Source organism: Ambystoma mexicanum, chromosome 2p (genome assembly GCF_040938575.1).
Source record: "Ambystoma mexicanum isolate Mex_15411 chromosome 2p, UKY_AmexF1_1, whole genome shotgun sequence".
NCBI classification, from domain to species: Eukaryota; Metazoa; Chordata; class Amphibia; order Caudata; family Ambystomatidae; genus Ambystoma; species Ambystoma mexicanum.
This window is the reverse complement of record NC_090923.1, coordinates 16,945,047-16,962,222: the sequence shown is the minus strand read 5'-3', so window position 1 is coordinate 16,962,222 and position 17,176 is coordinate 16,945,047. Positions and strand designations below refer to the sequence as shown.

General features: G+C 42.7%; 1 protein-coding gene across 1 annotated transcript; it reads right to left on the bottom strand.

Annotated features, from left to right (window-relative positions):
* Positions 1-1,098: 1,098 nt before the first annotated feature.
* Positions 1,099-1,683, bottom strand: LOC138567684 (olfactory receptor 2A12-like). Its single transcript, XM_069646155.1, has one exon. It carries the CDS (start codon positions 1,681-1,683, stop codon positions 1,099-1,101), a length of 585 nt encoding a protein of 194 aa, XP_069502256.1.
* Between the last annotated feature and the right edge of the window lie 15,493 nt (positions 1,684-17,176).

The following is a 17,176-nucleotide window of genomic DNA, read 5'->3' as shown; positions in this document are numbered from 1 at the left end:
CATTGTTTTTATCGAGGTGAGTCCCTTAGTGCAGTGGATAGAAGAGGCAATAGGACTAAAGAGCAATGTGAACCTCAAAAGCACCTTCCACCCCCTTAGTCCCAGATTCCCACTCTCACAGGGGATACCAAATTGGACTGGTCAGCGGCTGACACCACTGGGAGGCGTTAAAGAGATCGATATGCTGTTATCTAGAGACAAAAATAAATGGCGGTTTCATGAAGGGTGGGACTCAGGAACAACAGGTTAACAAGGTAATGCTTTGAGCAGAGATGGAAGCAAAGCAGTGAAGCTTGGCTGGATGTCATGGCAGGTCACCAGAAATGCAGAAGAAGGATGCAGTGACAGGGTGCTGACCAAAATGGATGAAGCATTGGAAGCAATTGGATAATAGAAGCTGTGACAAATGAGAGGCCTGGGCTGACAAGGGGATTTATTGCCAGTTCATAAGCACTGCTCATGCTCATCGTCAGGTTAAGTGTTAATGCATGTGGCACCTCTGAGGAGCCACAGCAAACCTCAAGGTCAATGACCTGCAGAATCACCTGAGTGTCCTGTCCGGGAATGTTCCAGAAATGGCTTAAGAATAATGGTGAGAATCAGTGACTGTGATTCTTTGGGGTAAGAAACAGCCCAGTGTTTCCTGGTGGCTTTGGCGAGGGACACATGACATGCACAACCACTGTTCCTCTAATGCTACATACATGAGAATGACTGTATATGAAACATTGACACAAGATGAAAGAGCACCAGATGACTATCTGTGACATGTAGAGGTTGTGATATACCATGGAAGGGTATGCATCAATATAAAGAGTCAAGAGCAAGGGTGGGAGGAGATATAGGAGTGTTATGGAATACACAATAGACAACATGCTAATATTTAAGAAGAAAAACAGGGCATTTAAGATTTGTACACAAGACAAGAGACAGGTGCGATATGATATGATATGATATAATATGGTACTTATAACACGCCTACACACAAGTGTTTCAAGGCACAATGTGACCTGGTGTATTGCTCTTGGTAGACAGTGATGTTACAATTAGGTGGCTGAGGTGTAAACACAAGAAATATCCTGCCCGCGTGACTGAGGTCTACAGGACACTTTGCCTACGATGCATCACCTTCCTCGCCGCCTTTTTCACTTCTTCATTCCTCAGACTATAAATGATTGGGTTCAGCATTGGTGCAAAGACTGTATAAAAGAGTGCAGCTGGTTTCTCATGTCCCAGTGAGATGCTTGAAGGTTTTAAATTTGTGGCTGCACCAGTCCCATAAAACATGGCAAGCACCACAAGATGTGCAGAGCAGGTGGAAAAGACCTTCCTCCTACCCTCCGTGGATGGGATCTTTAGGATGACTCGGATAATGTGGACATAGGACGTGATGATGACCAGGAAGGTGGCCAGTGCAACACTCCCCGTCATTGCAAATAGCACAATCTGGTTGGCCAAAGGGTGAGCACAGGCCAGCTTCAGCAGGTTTGTGAATTCACAAACAAAATTGTCAATCTCATTGTCACCACAGAATGGTAATTGAGCAACCTGCAGGGTGAAAACAAGGGACATCAGGAAACCGGCCACCCAAGAAAAGGCCAGCAGCAGGATGCAAAACCTCCCACTCATGATAACGCTGTAATTCAGAGGGAGGCAGATGGCAACGTAGCGATCATAGGACATGGCCGTCAGGAGGAAAATTTCTGTGGTACCCAGAAACACAAAAACAAAGACCTGTGTAATGCATTCCGTGAACAGGATGTAGTTGTGTTCTACCAGGAGACCCACCAGCATTCTGGGGACAGTGACAGAAGCTGAGCCAATGTCCAGACAGGAGATGTTGAACAAAAAGAAGTACATTGGGTGTGTAGATTGGTGCTGATTACAATCAGTGCAGTGATGAGCAGGTTCCCCAGGAGAGTCAGCAAATAAACCAGCAGGAAAGCACCAAACAGGGCATCCTTCACCTCTGAGGGGACAGAGAATCCTAGGAGGATGAAGCCCGTGACCATGCTCCAGTTTCCCAATTCCGCCATCGTCAGCGACGACCCTGGAAATAATTCAAATACAGTTAAAATACAGAGTTCAAAGGGCATTGGGAAAAGTCATCTATCTTCAGCAGTGCCACTTTCCTTACAGCCCCAGTATACTGTCCCTCACCAATAGGGAGTCATTTTAGAGTTCTTTAGATTTGATGGGGGCATCACACACCATAAAAGGTGAAGCACACGTTATTGGCATTTCTTCTCTGTTGCTTGCAGGTTGTCAAGTAGACAAAGCCTGCATGATTTTCAAAGAGGCTGTCAGAGTGTGGCATGTTAATTCAAATAAGTGAAGCAGAGGCTTGGATTGGAGGATCTTGTGGTGAACCAGTTGGTAGTGTGTTCCTTGGTGCAGAGCTTGAGCTGTCTCACAGGTGCAATGGGGTCCAAAGCAGTGCTGGTGAGGTTGCTGATAGAGGGACATTATCATCCAGAATCAGGTGGAGTTTCAGGGGCAGAATCACTAAGGAGAAGAATTAGGGAGCACGGTCACTAAGGAGATGAATGTCGGGCGCACAATCTCTAAGGAGAGGAGTTTGGCAAGCACAGTCACTAAGGACTGGACTGTTGTGAGCACATTCTCTAAGGATAGAAGTTAGAGAGCATAGTCACTTAGGCGAGGAGTGTTTGGAGCACAGCCACTAAGATGAGGAGTGTCAGGAGCACAGCCACTAAAGACGGGGAAAATGGAGAAAAGTCACTAAGGAGATGAGTCTCGGGAGCACAGTCACTAAGGAGATATGTTGGGGAGCAAAGTCACTAAGGAGAGGAGTTGTAAATCCAGAAAAAAACCCTAACCAAGAATATAAGGTATATTATCTTGGCCGAAAACCAATCGCATTGTATGACCCACATCCCAAACACAGAATTGTCAGTATAACCACAGGGCGTCCATCTTGTGTAACAACCAGCATTTGTTTTTTTCTTTTCTGTCAAAGTGCTTTGTAAAACGTATATATTCTGTAAGCTCATACACGGTACAAGGCCACAGCTTGCATGTTGAAAGATCAGCCCAGACAGGAATGCCAAACAGTAAAGAAATACATTGTTTTTCTCCCTCACTGGGTCCTTGAAAGCAAGCAGAAATGACATTTAATCAGCAGCCCAGGCGCCGGCCTGTCTCACTGAAGCTGTAGAAACAGGCCGTTGAAGCATAAATTATACTTTTCTAGCGGTCCTTATTTGCGGATCTTCCTTAGAACAGGCTGACCCCTAGTTCACGAATAGAAACTAGTAGATAACATGCTTTGGAATGTGTCTCTCTCGTGAACATGATATTCTTGCTAAACAAGTGCTTTATGTTCTGTATAACAAAGAACTATGTCTGCAACTGTTGCTAAGTATAAGAAACTTGTCATAATGTTTCATATTTGTCTTAATTTTCAATCACCGAACTCTAGCTCAAGAGACACATTATGGGCAGTCTGATGTTCCTTGAAGGCTTGCTCTGTAACTGTTTGAATAATGCTTGCTCTCTTGCGTCTCACGAGGTCTGGGTGACACATGTTGCAAGACATTAGACCCCAGTCGGCCGACTGAGCATATTTTTGTAATAAACCATAGTACTTGGAAAATCGAACATTGTGTCTGTCGTATCACTAGTATATGGTGATTGTGCCTCGGTTTCTATATGCCGAGGGTCTTCAGGGCCTAGCAAAAAATGGTGCCTGAATAGGCACCCTCCCCTTTTGCTCCATCGTATACGTTAAGTTCGAAGAGGGCAAAAACAAATCGAGGACGAGGTAATCGAGCCGGGATCGAAAGGTGTTCGGGGCGCCCCTGTAAAAGTGATGAGACTCCTTTGCAGATCTGTACACAGCCGATCCCTGATCGACGAGCAGTGTCCAGAGAGCATCGAGGCGAGGGTCCCGAAACGAGGCAGATTGAGCCAGATACGCAGTCAGGACAATTCTTGGTTGCATCTGTATATGGACAAATTGCATTTTGTGTGACGAACTGATTGATCAGGTGAGTCATGCCCTGATTCTTAATTGCCCTGATATTGATTGAGTGTTGCTCTGGCAAGATCAAATGGCCAGGGTAAGGTATGAGTAAGGATCAATTATGCCTGGGAAATTGTCTTCCTGTCTAGTGGGATTTTTCCACTGCAATAGACAACCTTTGGAAATTGGTCACGTTGCGCCACCCGTAGGGTCGCCAGTGTTTGAAATGTATGTGAAGTATGGCATAGGGGCAATAATGTTAATGCAATTTGGCATAAGCAGACCAGACATGTATCAGACTTGCAGTGGCCTAACGAGGGGACTTTTGAATTAGCATGAATAAAACACTTAGAATCAGTATTGCTACGCAAGAAAGCACGCCCAGCAGCATTCGATGTCATGAGAGACTGGAGAAAGGAAGCTAATCTCCGTTTGAGAAATAGGGAGAAACATGCATGTAGACACAAATCAAATACAAAGAAAGCAGTAGAACTTGATGAGCTTAAAGTAACAGAGGATCTAAGAAGAATGGACAGGAGCTTTCAATTAGGCGTACAAAAAATATATCCACAACAAGATTTGCATACATCAGATGAGCTAATAAACACAATTCTAAATGAACGAAGAAATGAAGGTCCTCAAAGTAGTATCGACCCTATTGCTCCTCTACCTTAGTTGCCACCCACCACTCCTGTTGTTCCATCTGCACCATCTCCCCCTGTACACGTGACACCATTCCCTCCACTGCCGACAGAGTGTGAATTAGCAGCCGGCAAAGAGGCAGTTCTACAGAGGTGGGGCCTGCGCTAAAAGGGAGGACTAGAGTAACCCCTAATACAGTTAGCAAAGAGAGAAAAGAGCAGCTAAAAGGATGGGCAGAAACGTATATTGAAGTCAATGACGAGGGGACCACGCTGAGTGCAATGTATGACTATAAGATGCTTGGCGAACAACAGGTATTGTTAGAATGCATGGGGGAGTATCTTGTGGAGGAATGGAAAAAACTGACTGGTACATTGGCACCGCAGGAGTTGCAGGATCTAAATGTTTTTTCTCACGTGCGGGATAATGTGTCGGAAATACAAGAACATGTAGGCTGGCTAGTTGTGTATAAATATGAGCTTGATCAATTGGCTGAAGATATGAAAAAAAAGGAAACAACAGGAAGTGCCATATGTCCAGCAGCGGTTTTTGCCACCTTTAAAACCTGTTAGTGAAGAGATAAAAATGTGTACGCAACAGGCGCTTAGATGGATTACAGATGTCTGCATAACCCTGATAGAAGTTTATGTTACGTTTAGTCAGTATACCCTAGAAATGCAGAGAAAGGTATTGCAGGTAATGGTTGAGTATTTGCAAGATGAGTGTTTGAAAAAAATGTATGTTGCTCCACTGATTTAATGACAATATACAAAGGAGCATTTTTACCTGAAACTGGAAGGGCTGTCCTCTCTCTCGATTTAACTTTATTACTTAACAAATGAATAGATGAGGAAACGCCTAGTTTACAATTGCCCATGAGAGAAGTGCCCCCCACATTTGTCCCGAAAGTAGAGATTGCTGCCACTGATGGAAATCCAGCACAGGTAATAGAAGCCCATTATACTGCACAATTCGTGCATGTCCCTTTTTCTAGATAGGAGATAAATAAAATTAAGCAAACGATCCGTGATCTTAGGAAAAATCAAGCGGGTTTTATAAGGAAATTGAGTCCGATTTAAATTTGTCTGTTTTCACAATGAGTGATATTGATCTATTATTCCCTGTGATTCTCCCTATAAACATATGGAAACAAATTATGAATGTAGATGACATTGATATTTTGGGTGATACATGAGAACATTTGATTAAAGATGATGCAGACAAAAAAGCTGTTGAAAAGCCGCTGCTGGTCAGCGCAAATAGTGCAGAAATTAAAAAATTTAATACCTGAAAAAAGAATTGTCTGGGGATAAATTAACGGCTTGTGTACAGGGTAAAGATGAACCGGCTACAGACTATTTGAATCGACTTGAAGAAGTATTTGCAGATTTCAGTGGTCAAGATTTGAGTACTGAACCCGGGAAGAGGTTGTTTGTTGATAAGTATGTGCAAGGGCTGCTACAGAAAATTAAAAATGTAATAATGACATCTGAAAGTGCATGGCAAGCAAAATCACAGAGTGTAGTATTACACATGGCCCAATATTATGAGAATAGAGTAAATGCAGAGAAGGAGCAAGAAATAAGGGCCAAAGGGAATTTAAAAACAAGGGTATTAATGCAGCAGGTAGAGAATAATAACAGAGGTGGGGGAAATGCCTAAACAAGAGGGAACTTTTCCAACATCCACAGAGGTCCAATTGGACTGAAGCAATGTGCCTATTGTAGACAAGAAGGTCATTGGTGAGCACAGTGCCCACAGTTACAGAATAGGAATGGGAATACCATCAGAAGGCAGAATAGAGGTCACCCGGGAAAACAAGGACAGAATAGAAACTCAAGAGTGCCACAAAAACAGGACAACCAGGGGAATCACAACCAGAATCAGAACCAAAACCAGCAGCAGCAGAACAGTACAGGAGATGGAAATGTTTTTGATAATCAGGCCAATGCATACTACTCTGGTGACTTTACATATGATGATGTATTGTTTTACTAGGACAGCCCAAGACAGGGGTTGGAACCAGTATCTATTCCCATAGACCAGAAAGGGCCCTACTTAGAAATGAAGGTTGGGATTAGGGAGCATACTTTTCTAGTAGACACAGATGCACAGAAATGTTCAATTGACCATCACCTGGTTCCAGATATACCACTGTCAGGGCAAAATAATGTCTCAGTGGGGTTCGCAGGTACACCAGTAATTAGCCCAGTGTCACTGTCAGTACCTATAACATTAGGTCCATTCACTGAGTCTTGTCCATTTCTTTTAACACAAAATTGTGGCAAAAATCTATTAGGTTTAAATTTGTTGAAGAAATTGAGTGTGGTTATTCATTGTTCTCCTGATGGAGTGTATTTAACAATATCACCACAAAAAACGGCAGTATCACAATTTTTGTCTAAACCATTACCAACTAAATTGACTAGGGTTCCAACTTGCATATGGGCGATGAATGATAACGATGTTGGCTGTTTAAAGGTAGAACCAGTAAAAATTGTTTTGAAAGAAGGAATTACATTACCACGCATTCCACAATATAAGATCTCGGTGGAAGGGGAGAAAGCATTAAAATGCATTGTTTCTGATTTGATTAAACGGAACGTAATTGAAGAGATTGCAGGTAGCACTTGCAATAGTCCAATTCTACCGGTTTATAAGAAAGGAGGTAATCACATACCGTACCGTTTCATAGTTGATTTGCACTGATTGAATAAAGTAGTTGATCCCCAATTTCCATTAATTCCAGACGTGACTACCATTTTAACTATGATTCCAGCATCTACATTGTATTTTAGTGTTGTGGATTTGAAGAATGCATTTTTCAGCATTCCATTACATCCAGATAGTATATATTTATTTGTTTTTACTGTAGGAGGACGTTCATTTACATTCACACAAATTCCACAAGGTTACACTGAGAGCCCGAGTATTTATAGTAGAGCATTGAAGGAACAATTAGACATGCTAGAGCTACCAACAGGTTGTGTATTATTACAATACATTGATGACCTATTAATTGCTGCAGACACAGAACACATTTTCAAAGAAAGTACGGTTAAATTGTTGACACACTTGGCAGCACATGGGCACAAGGCTTAGTTGAAAACATTCCAGTATTGTCGAAAGGAAGTGGCCTACTTGGGCTACCTCCTTTCGAAGGAGGGAAGGAGACTGACACCAGAAAGGATAGAAAGCATCTCTGGTATGCCTATTCCAAAAACGCAGAAGGGAGTCAGAGCTATAATAGCATGGCTTCATATTGTAGGCAGTGGATTGCGAACTTCACCATGATTGTGAAACCAATGGTGGCATTGACAAAGAAGGATGTTGCTTTGCCTTTGCCATGGAGCATGGAATGTCAAGAGGCATTTGATTTGCTCAAAGCTGCATTGTGCTCAGCTCCAGTTTTGGGCACACCAAATTATGAAAAGAATTTTCAGTTATTTGTGCATGAGAACAATGGTTGTGCTTTGGCTGTCTTGACTCAGGAACAAGGAGGGAGAAATAGACCATGCGGTTATTGTTCTTCCGCGCTGGATCCTGTTGCATGCGCTTTGCTGTGCTGTTTGCAAGCTGTTGTTGCAGCTGTGGTGTCAGTAAAACAAACCGAGGGGATGGTTTTGGGTCACGCCTTAACCATAATGGTGCCTCAAGCAGTAGACGTTCTTTTAAATAGAACGCAGACGCAACACCTTACATCAGCCAGGCTGACGAGAAATGAAATAGTTCTATTTGCACTGCATATTCAAATTATGAGATGTTGCACTTTGAATCCGCCCCAATGAGAGAAAGGGTGGAAAAGAATTCCCCCATGATTGTTTAATGGCTATTGAGCAAGAAACGAAAGGAAGAATTGACCTAACAGATACCCCACAGAAAGAACCAGATGGAGAACGGTTTTGTGACGGTTCTTGTTTCAAATCACCTGGTGGTACATCAACTGCTGCATATGCCATTACTACACTAAAGAGTATTGTAGAGGGCAAAAGAATCCCATACAATTCAGCACAAGCTGCAGAGATAATAGTGTTAACCAGATCATGTGAAATTTCTGAATACCTGAATGTAAACATATATACTGACAGTCAGTACGCATTTGGGGTGGTACACAATTTTGGTCGACTATGGGCTGAGAGGGGTTTTATGACATCGCATGGAACCAAGATTCAACATGGCACTTTGATAGTAAGATTAATGTCTGCTCTTGCACTTCCTAAACGATTAGCAATAATGAAATGCGAAGCACATAAAAAAGTAACATGTAACATTGGAAAAGGAAACGCATTTGCAGACAGGATTGCAAAACAAACTGCCACTGATCTACATACGAAAATGTGTATTGAGAGGTCAAAAGAGGTACCCTGCATGATTGAAAATGGAATTGCCACAGTTAAAGAGATGAAAACAGAAGCAACTGCAGACAAAATAAAAGCATGGTCTGAGGGTATAGTAGAATTAGACACAGAGGGTTGCTGGATGGACAAACAAGTAAAAAATGGATGTTGCCCAATGCCTATGTAACTGCGATGGCCACTATGGCCCACAGCCCCACACACATATGTGCTAAAAAAATTATTCAGCATCTAGACACAGAATGGAAGAATACGCACATTAGAAAAACTGCTGACAGACTAGTCCAGAACTGCATGACCTGTTTGCAACATAACATTGGAAAAGGAACAACTACCCCAGTAGGTAGCTTTGCCCCCCCTATGCCATTTGAAGTAATCTATTTTGATGTCATAGAAATGGAAAGGTGTCAGAATTTCAAGTATGTCCTTGTAGTGGTCTGTGCATTTAGCAAATGGATAGAGGCCTATCCGCTTAAAGATTGCACAGCAATAAGTACAGCGAAAGTGATGCTAAAAGAATACTTTTCCCATTTCGGCCTGCCATGTGTCATATGATCAGATAACGGCCCGCATTTTATTGCAGCTGTGATACTACAAATGTGTGCAGGCCTACAGATTGATAAACGATTCCATTCGGCCAGACACCCAATGAGTGCCGGTCTTGTTGAGCACCAGAACGGTATTTTGAAGAATAAACTGACCAGAATATGCTCAGGGAGTCAGGTGAAGTGGCCTGATGCGTTGCCATTAGATTTGTTGTGCATGAGAACGTCTGTGCAGGCAAGGACTAGACTCTCCCCATACGAGATAGTCATGGGGAGGCCCGCAAATGTTTGAAGCGCCCCGCAGCCTAGATGTTTGAGTGGGATCGAATATCCTTTGCTTAGCACTTATTGTAAACTGTTAACATTTGATTCATCAGCAGGTGCAGGAGGCTCTTCCCGTCAGATATACCGGCCCAAGGCATGGTCTGCATCCAGGAGAGTGAGTGCTAGTGAAGAACTTCGAGAGGAAATCTTCACTTGCACCGTGTTGGAAAGGCCCTTACCAGATCCTCCTGGCAACACAGACTGCAGTCCGAGTGGATGGTCGAAAGGCATGGATCCATGCTACTCACACGAAAAGAATTCCATTCCCTTTGAAAGAACTGCCTGATTCAAACGCCAAAAAAGAAACAGCTGCACTTGATCAAAAAGACACCGACGCCAGTTCTCTGCCAGAAGTGCTTCCTAAACCCGAGAAAGGGCCCAGGGAGGTTGCAACAAGGATAAAGGGGCCAAAGGAGCCGCAGCCTTGCCTGGCTGAAATCGCATCATCACTCATTGCATCACAGGCTGACACTAAGCCTGCCCCCGAAAATGAAAATGCATTATTCATTGATCACCCAGTACCTGGAGCGATAAGGTACAACCTGCGTTCTCAAAATCAGAATGGATCTGATCTGCGTGTTTGTTTTGCCTCTGTTCCCATCACGGATAAGTTGGGAATCCGAGGCCTAGGGAAGTGGAGCGTATGAGCTGTATCAATCTGCATCAAAAATGTAAAGCTCTGAAACGCGGCTTCCCAGTGCTACCTTTGGAAAGTAAATGGCCAATGCGAGCACGTACGGACAAGCAGGGAGGCATATGGTACCAACACAACTGATACTTGCTCTGACATTCTTGGAGAACTTTGCAGAATTACATAAGCTTGCTACTAATTTATCAAGCAGGCTAACCAGAACTGGCTTGAATGCTTGGCTGCTATTTGAACGCTTTACTGATTAAACATGTGCTGCTGTGAAGAAATTCTTTTGGACGAACATTGTCGAGATAAAGATTGCAGACAATGCCTATACTTACTCCTGTTCCCTCCTGCACCAACGCTGATGATGTTATAGAGATAGAGACTAAAAGAATACCTAGAAAAATTTGCTGTAGGAAACATATATTAATAATGATGACATTACCTTGCATTCTGATTACACTGATCCCAATATTTTGGTATTTGGAAACTGTGCATTCTTTAAGCTCGTTCTTGCCTGCTACCAATGTTCCTGCTACAAACAGTCCGGTACATGTGCTCTCTTATACTCTCCCATCATTAGAATTAAGACACAGAAAAGGATATGATAATAACACGTTGCTTTTGATTATGAATATGACTCACACAATCCTGAATAGGACAAATTGTTGGGTCTGCTCCCATTTACTCCAGCATGGCGGAAAAGGAATGGGTTGGTACGTGCAGCCATTACCGCTTAATACGGCATGTTATGCATCCTTAAATTCACTATTTTACGGGAAATGGAATAAGAGTGATACTGGTCAATTGGACGAAAAAACAAACATAGATGAGTTTGAAAGAGTGGCAATGGAACCGGTGGGTTGTTCCGTATTTAACAGGGAAAGAGTAATAAAACCAATGGTAAAGCCAGTAGATAGACTCTTTGTGCCTTATAAATCATCTGTAATCACTTTCCACATGAATCCAGTAGGGAACAAAGATGTTGTGCCTCCCTCCTATACTCTCAATTACAGTGCACGAACTGTCCCATTTTGCTTACGAAAAAGAGGTTCCTATTCAGTAGGAACATTCACGAGATGTATGAATATTGCAATACTTGAAAAAGAAGAAGAACCAATATATGTAGGTGAACCCGTTTATTTTATATGTGGAGAACAGGCTTATCCCTGGTTACCTAGGAATTGGGGAGGGACATGTTACTTAGGGATCCTTTTTCCTGGTGTATTCCTTTCCAAAACTTCAGACATATCCAAACTATCCAGATCTAGGCCACATCGGGATGGTACAGGACTAATTGCAGAGGACACAGCAAAATCATTTATACCATTCTGGGGGAAAGCCATAAATTCATGGAATATAAGAAAACTGTCCAGGGTGTTAGAAAAAACAATAAATGGAACAACCAACCAATATATTATATAACATGACATTAGAAGAAAAGGCAGTTAGATTTATGACACTTCAAAATAGAATGGCTCTAGATATAATCTTGGCTGATCATGGATGTGTGTGCAAAATCGTGGGGTCAGCGTGCTGTGTATTTGTAAGTGACTCCTCCCCTACGATTTTTGAAGCAATCAAGAAATTGCACATCCTGAGTTCTGACATTCATGCCCCAACAGGTGGTTGGAATCTGAATATAAGCACATGGTTTTGGGAACTGCTGCATTCATGGGGATGGGGCCATTTTATTAACGTTACTTGGAATCCTCAAGTTCTGCTTTTGTTGCATACACTGCTTGCCAATCTTTTGCTCTGAAATTACAAATGAATGCGTACATGCAATGAGAGAAAAACAAACTCTTATTTTGAATAAGGGTGAAAAACATAAAATGGAAACAATGAATGAATTCATGTCAATTAATATTGAAGATGATGATTACAGTAGCATGCGTAGTTCAGAATTAGGTACATGGTCAGATGAAGATGAGATGTATGGATGATGCTCTTGGTTTACGGCCAAAAGGAGGGTTTGTAAATCCAGAAAAAAACCCTAACCAAGAATAGAAGGTATATTATCCTGGCCGAAAACCAATCACATCGTAGGACCTACATCGCAAACACTGAATCGTCAGTATAACCATAGGGGGTCCATCTTGTGTAACACCCACCATTTGCTTTTTTCTTTTCTGTCAAAGTGCTTCGCAAAACGTGTTATATTCTGTAAGCTCATACATGGTACGAGGTCACATCTTGCATGTTGAAAGATCAGCCCAGACAGGAGTGCCAAACAGTAAAGAAATACATTGTTTTCCTCCCTCACTGGGTCCTTGAAAGCAAGCAGAAAAAGCATTTAATCAGCGGCCCAGGTTCCGGCCTGTCTCACTGAAGCTGTAGAAACAGGCCGTTAAAGCATGAATTATACTTTTCTAGCGGTCCTCCTTTGCGGATCTTCCTTAGAACAGGCTGACCCCTAGTTCACGAATAGAAACTAGTAGATAACATGCTTTGGAATGTGTCTCTCTCGCGAACATGATATCCTTGCTAAACAAGTGCTTTATGTGCTGTTTAACAAAGAACTATGTCTGCAACTGTTGCTAAGTATAAGAAACTTGTCACAATGTGTCATATTTGTCTTAATTGTCAATCACTGAACCCTAGCTCAAGAGACACATTATGGTCGGTTCTGATGTGCCTTGAAGGCTTGCTTTTTGTATATATGTAACTGTTTGAATGATGCCCGCTCTCTTGCATCTCACGAGGTCTGGGTGACACACGTTGCGAGACGTTAGACCCCAGTCGGCCGACTGAGCATATTTTTGTAATAAACCATAGTACTTGGAAAATCGAACCTCGTGTCTGTCGTATCACTAGTATATGGTGATTGTGCCTTGGTTTCCATATGCGGAGGGTCTTCAGGGCCTAGCAGAGTGTCAGGAGGACAGTCACCAAAGAGAGGAGTTAGAGAGCACAGTCACTAAGGAGAGGCACGCATCAGAAGTACACATTGAAGAATGCTGTTCGGCTGGGAGGCGATTTATCTCTGATCAACAGAAGCTGCAAAGGATCTAAAGAAGCTGTTTAGTCCAAGAAATTAACTGTGTTGGAAATCGACAGAAATACGAAAAGCCACGCTAATACGGATGTATATTTTACATTGAGGACGCTCGCATCAGTGACTGGAAAACACGGACACGGACTGGAAAAGACTTTGGGCCTCATTACGAGGTGGGCACAAAGGGCTACTGGGCACCGTTAAGGACATTGGTGCCGGTAATCCCTTTGCGCCCTATTCCGAGGTCCCTTAGCGGGTACCTTCCTTAACTCCTGGTTTTACCAGACGTAATGGACGGGGCCCGTTAAGGGACTTCAGAGCTAATAATGGTACCGCAATTTGCGGTACCGTTATTAGCACCTTCCCATTGAGCCCTATGAGGGCTGAAATGGGAATGGGGAATGGCTTTTTCAATGGGGACTTACCGGTCCCGCAAAGGTCGGTATAGACCGGTAAGTCCCCATTGAATGAGGGCGAACTTGGTACCGATATTGGAGGTAGTCATGGCGCTAATAGCGCCATGACTACCTCCAACCTCGTAATGAGGCCCTTTAACATTTCTCGCAAGTCTTTTTGTATTTGTATTTATTTGTATTTTATTGAATTTATATAGCCTTTTAATCCAAAACGCTTTACATGAGGAACAAGCAAATACAACAAGCATAAATAACAATTGAATTAAACCAGAAAACAGTACAAAAACAATTTACATTATGGAAGAGGATTGGAGAGTAGAGAGGGGCCAGGTGTGAGAGGAAGTGGGAGGTATAAGCAGTGGTGAGAGCAGAAGTAAGAGAGGAAACAGAAGGTGAAGAGAGAAGAATAGAAGGGATGAGGATTAGAAAAGTGCAGGAAGTGGGCTAGGAGGGAGTAGAGTGAAAGGAGAGGGTGAGGTGGAACAGAAGTAGGAAAGAGAGTAGGAGGAGAGGGTAGAAGTAGTAGCAGAAGTGAGAGGAGAAGCAAGGGTTTTAGGGAGGTGAATGGAAGAGATAAGATTTTAGAGAGGTGCGGAAGTTAGTGAAGGAGGTAGTAGAGCAGATGGAGAGGCGGTTCCAGTGGAAAGGAGCGAGCAGTTGGAAAGAGCGGATGCGGGAAGGGGCGCAAGGGGGTGGAGGAGGAGAGAGTAGGAAGAGATCGGTGGAGCGGAGAGAACAAGAAGGAGTATAGAAAGTGAGGAGGGAGGAAAAGTAAGGGGGGGGCAAGACCAAAGAGGGATTTGAAGACTAAACAGAGGAACTTGAATTTAAGCTGGGAGTGAAATGGGAGCCAACCTAGAGAGATGAGAGATGAGGAGATGGAGTCTTGAGATGGAGTCTTGAGGAGAGAGACTCATTTTACTATATAGAAGGCAAAAGCAATACGACAAGCCACGCACATAGGGATGGCTATTTAACATTGAGGACATGCACATCAGAGTGCATACATCAGATGTAAGCATCGAAGTATGCTGTTCGGCTGCTCAGCTGGGCGTTGGTTGAGGCTGCCCATATGGTGAAGTAAGCATTGGGATTGGGTGTGATTGTAATGGTAATATAATGTACCAAACCCACAAAGGGGTTGAAAGAGATATATTGTTGGGCATGGTCTTCCAGTGTTATATGAGCTTTCTGCGTGCTTAAAAGTCATACTGTTTGAGTAGTTGCTAGGAGGTTGCTAGTATATGAACCTTCATTGACTGGCCAAAATAGTAGATAAGAAAACATAACTGGAAATAATTTGAAATGAAGAATAAAACTATGACAAACCAAAAAGAAACCATGTTAGTTACTACTAATAGGTGGGACACAATGCCAAAGAGCATTAGCTTTACCCCTCCCTCCATTGCCAGAAATAAACTCAGAACTAGAGGAAAGAGAGGGTGAGGTGGTGGACTCAATTTACGATCATCTGTTCCAAGCTTTAAAAGACATGGAAGGGATGGGGCGGTGCAAGAAGGAGCGGTGTCAGGCTACTCACAGTCATTGTATGAAGGATGGTGAGAGAAACGTTGGGGGTCAGGATGAAGGGGTGGAGGGGAGTATACTACTCGAGGATTCGTTTATGGACACTCCGCCTATTTTTACAAGGGGGAAATCACACTTTTGGTTATGACAGAACATGACTCAGAAAGGGGGAGGGATGAGAGAGAGGCAGTCAATTTTGAGTAAGGAAAATCAAGTTCAGAAACTGATGCTGCTCATATTGTTAGAAATGAAAGCATGGGTAAAGACTGAACTGAGTCTACACACGGTATACTTGAAAGAGATTGTGGGAAAGTTCTTGGAAAGAGAACAGGGTATTAAAGCTAAGAGGGTAGATACTGAAGGGATGGAGATACCAAACCCAGATTCGAGGAAGTTAAGAGAAACAGAGACTGAAGTAGTTGCGGAAATACGAAATGGGAGCAGTGGGGGGTGGAAGGTCTCACTGAATGGACAAGGAGAAGGGAGGCAAATATGGAAGAGGGAGAACCACCTACTGTAGTGACGTCAAAAAATGCAAACAAAAGTGGAAGAAAATCACAGATTGATGAAGACATCGGACCTCAAAACTTTTAAGACCTCCTCACCTAAATTCCTCCAGAACATTGTCCGGGAGGTTAGTTACGAGCATGAATCGGTGGGGGATAAAGAAGCTCTGAGTAACGAATGGGAAAAGGATTGGAAGAATGGGGAGGAAGGGATGGGACATGGGCAGTAGAATAATGAGTGGTTGGAGCTACCGTGCCCTATAAAAAGAAATAACATGCAACATGAATATACTGAGGCTGAAAAAACACTTGCAGATCCCCTAAAACAAAAAAGAAGGGAAGAAGACTTTAGAACAAAACAAAAAAAGCAGGAAAAACTAAACAAATATATGAGATATTTAACCGTCCCATACACTCCCAACGTAAATTACTTAGACCACTGTATATTACTTAACAGATGAGGCATGAAAGTATTTGGAAGGTGGAACAGGAAGTAGATGTTGTTGATTTGGTGATGAAGGGGAGAGTGAAGAAAGAAGGGAATGACCCTAACTGAACTAGAAGTGACAAGCTTTGTGAAAAACATTCTAGAAGAGAAAAATAATGAACATAGTAGAACAAAAGGATACAGTCAAAATGAATTTAGGATGCAGCAACCCAGAAAAAGTAAATGATCAATCAAGAGAAATAGAGGGCCCATATCGGGAGACTGTACTACATTACTATGGAGCAGTGGAGTTAGAAAGAAAAATCAAAACAGGAGGAGTGAGGAAAAGCGGAGAGGGCACGTAGCAAAATTACGAGAACCTGACTATCCAGAGGGTCCAAGTTTAATCTTGAAATATGATATGGCATTTATAACGCACCTATACACAAGTGTTTTAAGGCATGAGATCTATTTGATGGAGGGGGACAAGATTCATTAAAAAGGATGGGAATACTTGCATTGTTTGATGAGATCCTGGCTTTACGCTTGAGTACATCTGCAGAAATTCAACTGGTAGATTTTATCCACCCTCAACGCTATGACTTTGTGCGGTTGATTATACAATCCCCATTGGTACGGAACATTATATTGAAGGAAACACTTAGTCTGCAGAAATATGGGTATGATATAGCAATATTTAAAAATGACACAACTATCTATGAGGATACGAGAAGGAATGAAACATTTGAAAATGAAGCGAGGATGAGAGAGAAGGAAGAAGCTATGCATCAGGGAGTATCGATTGATGAGTTCTTAA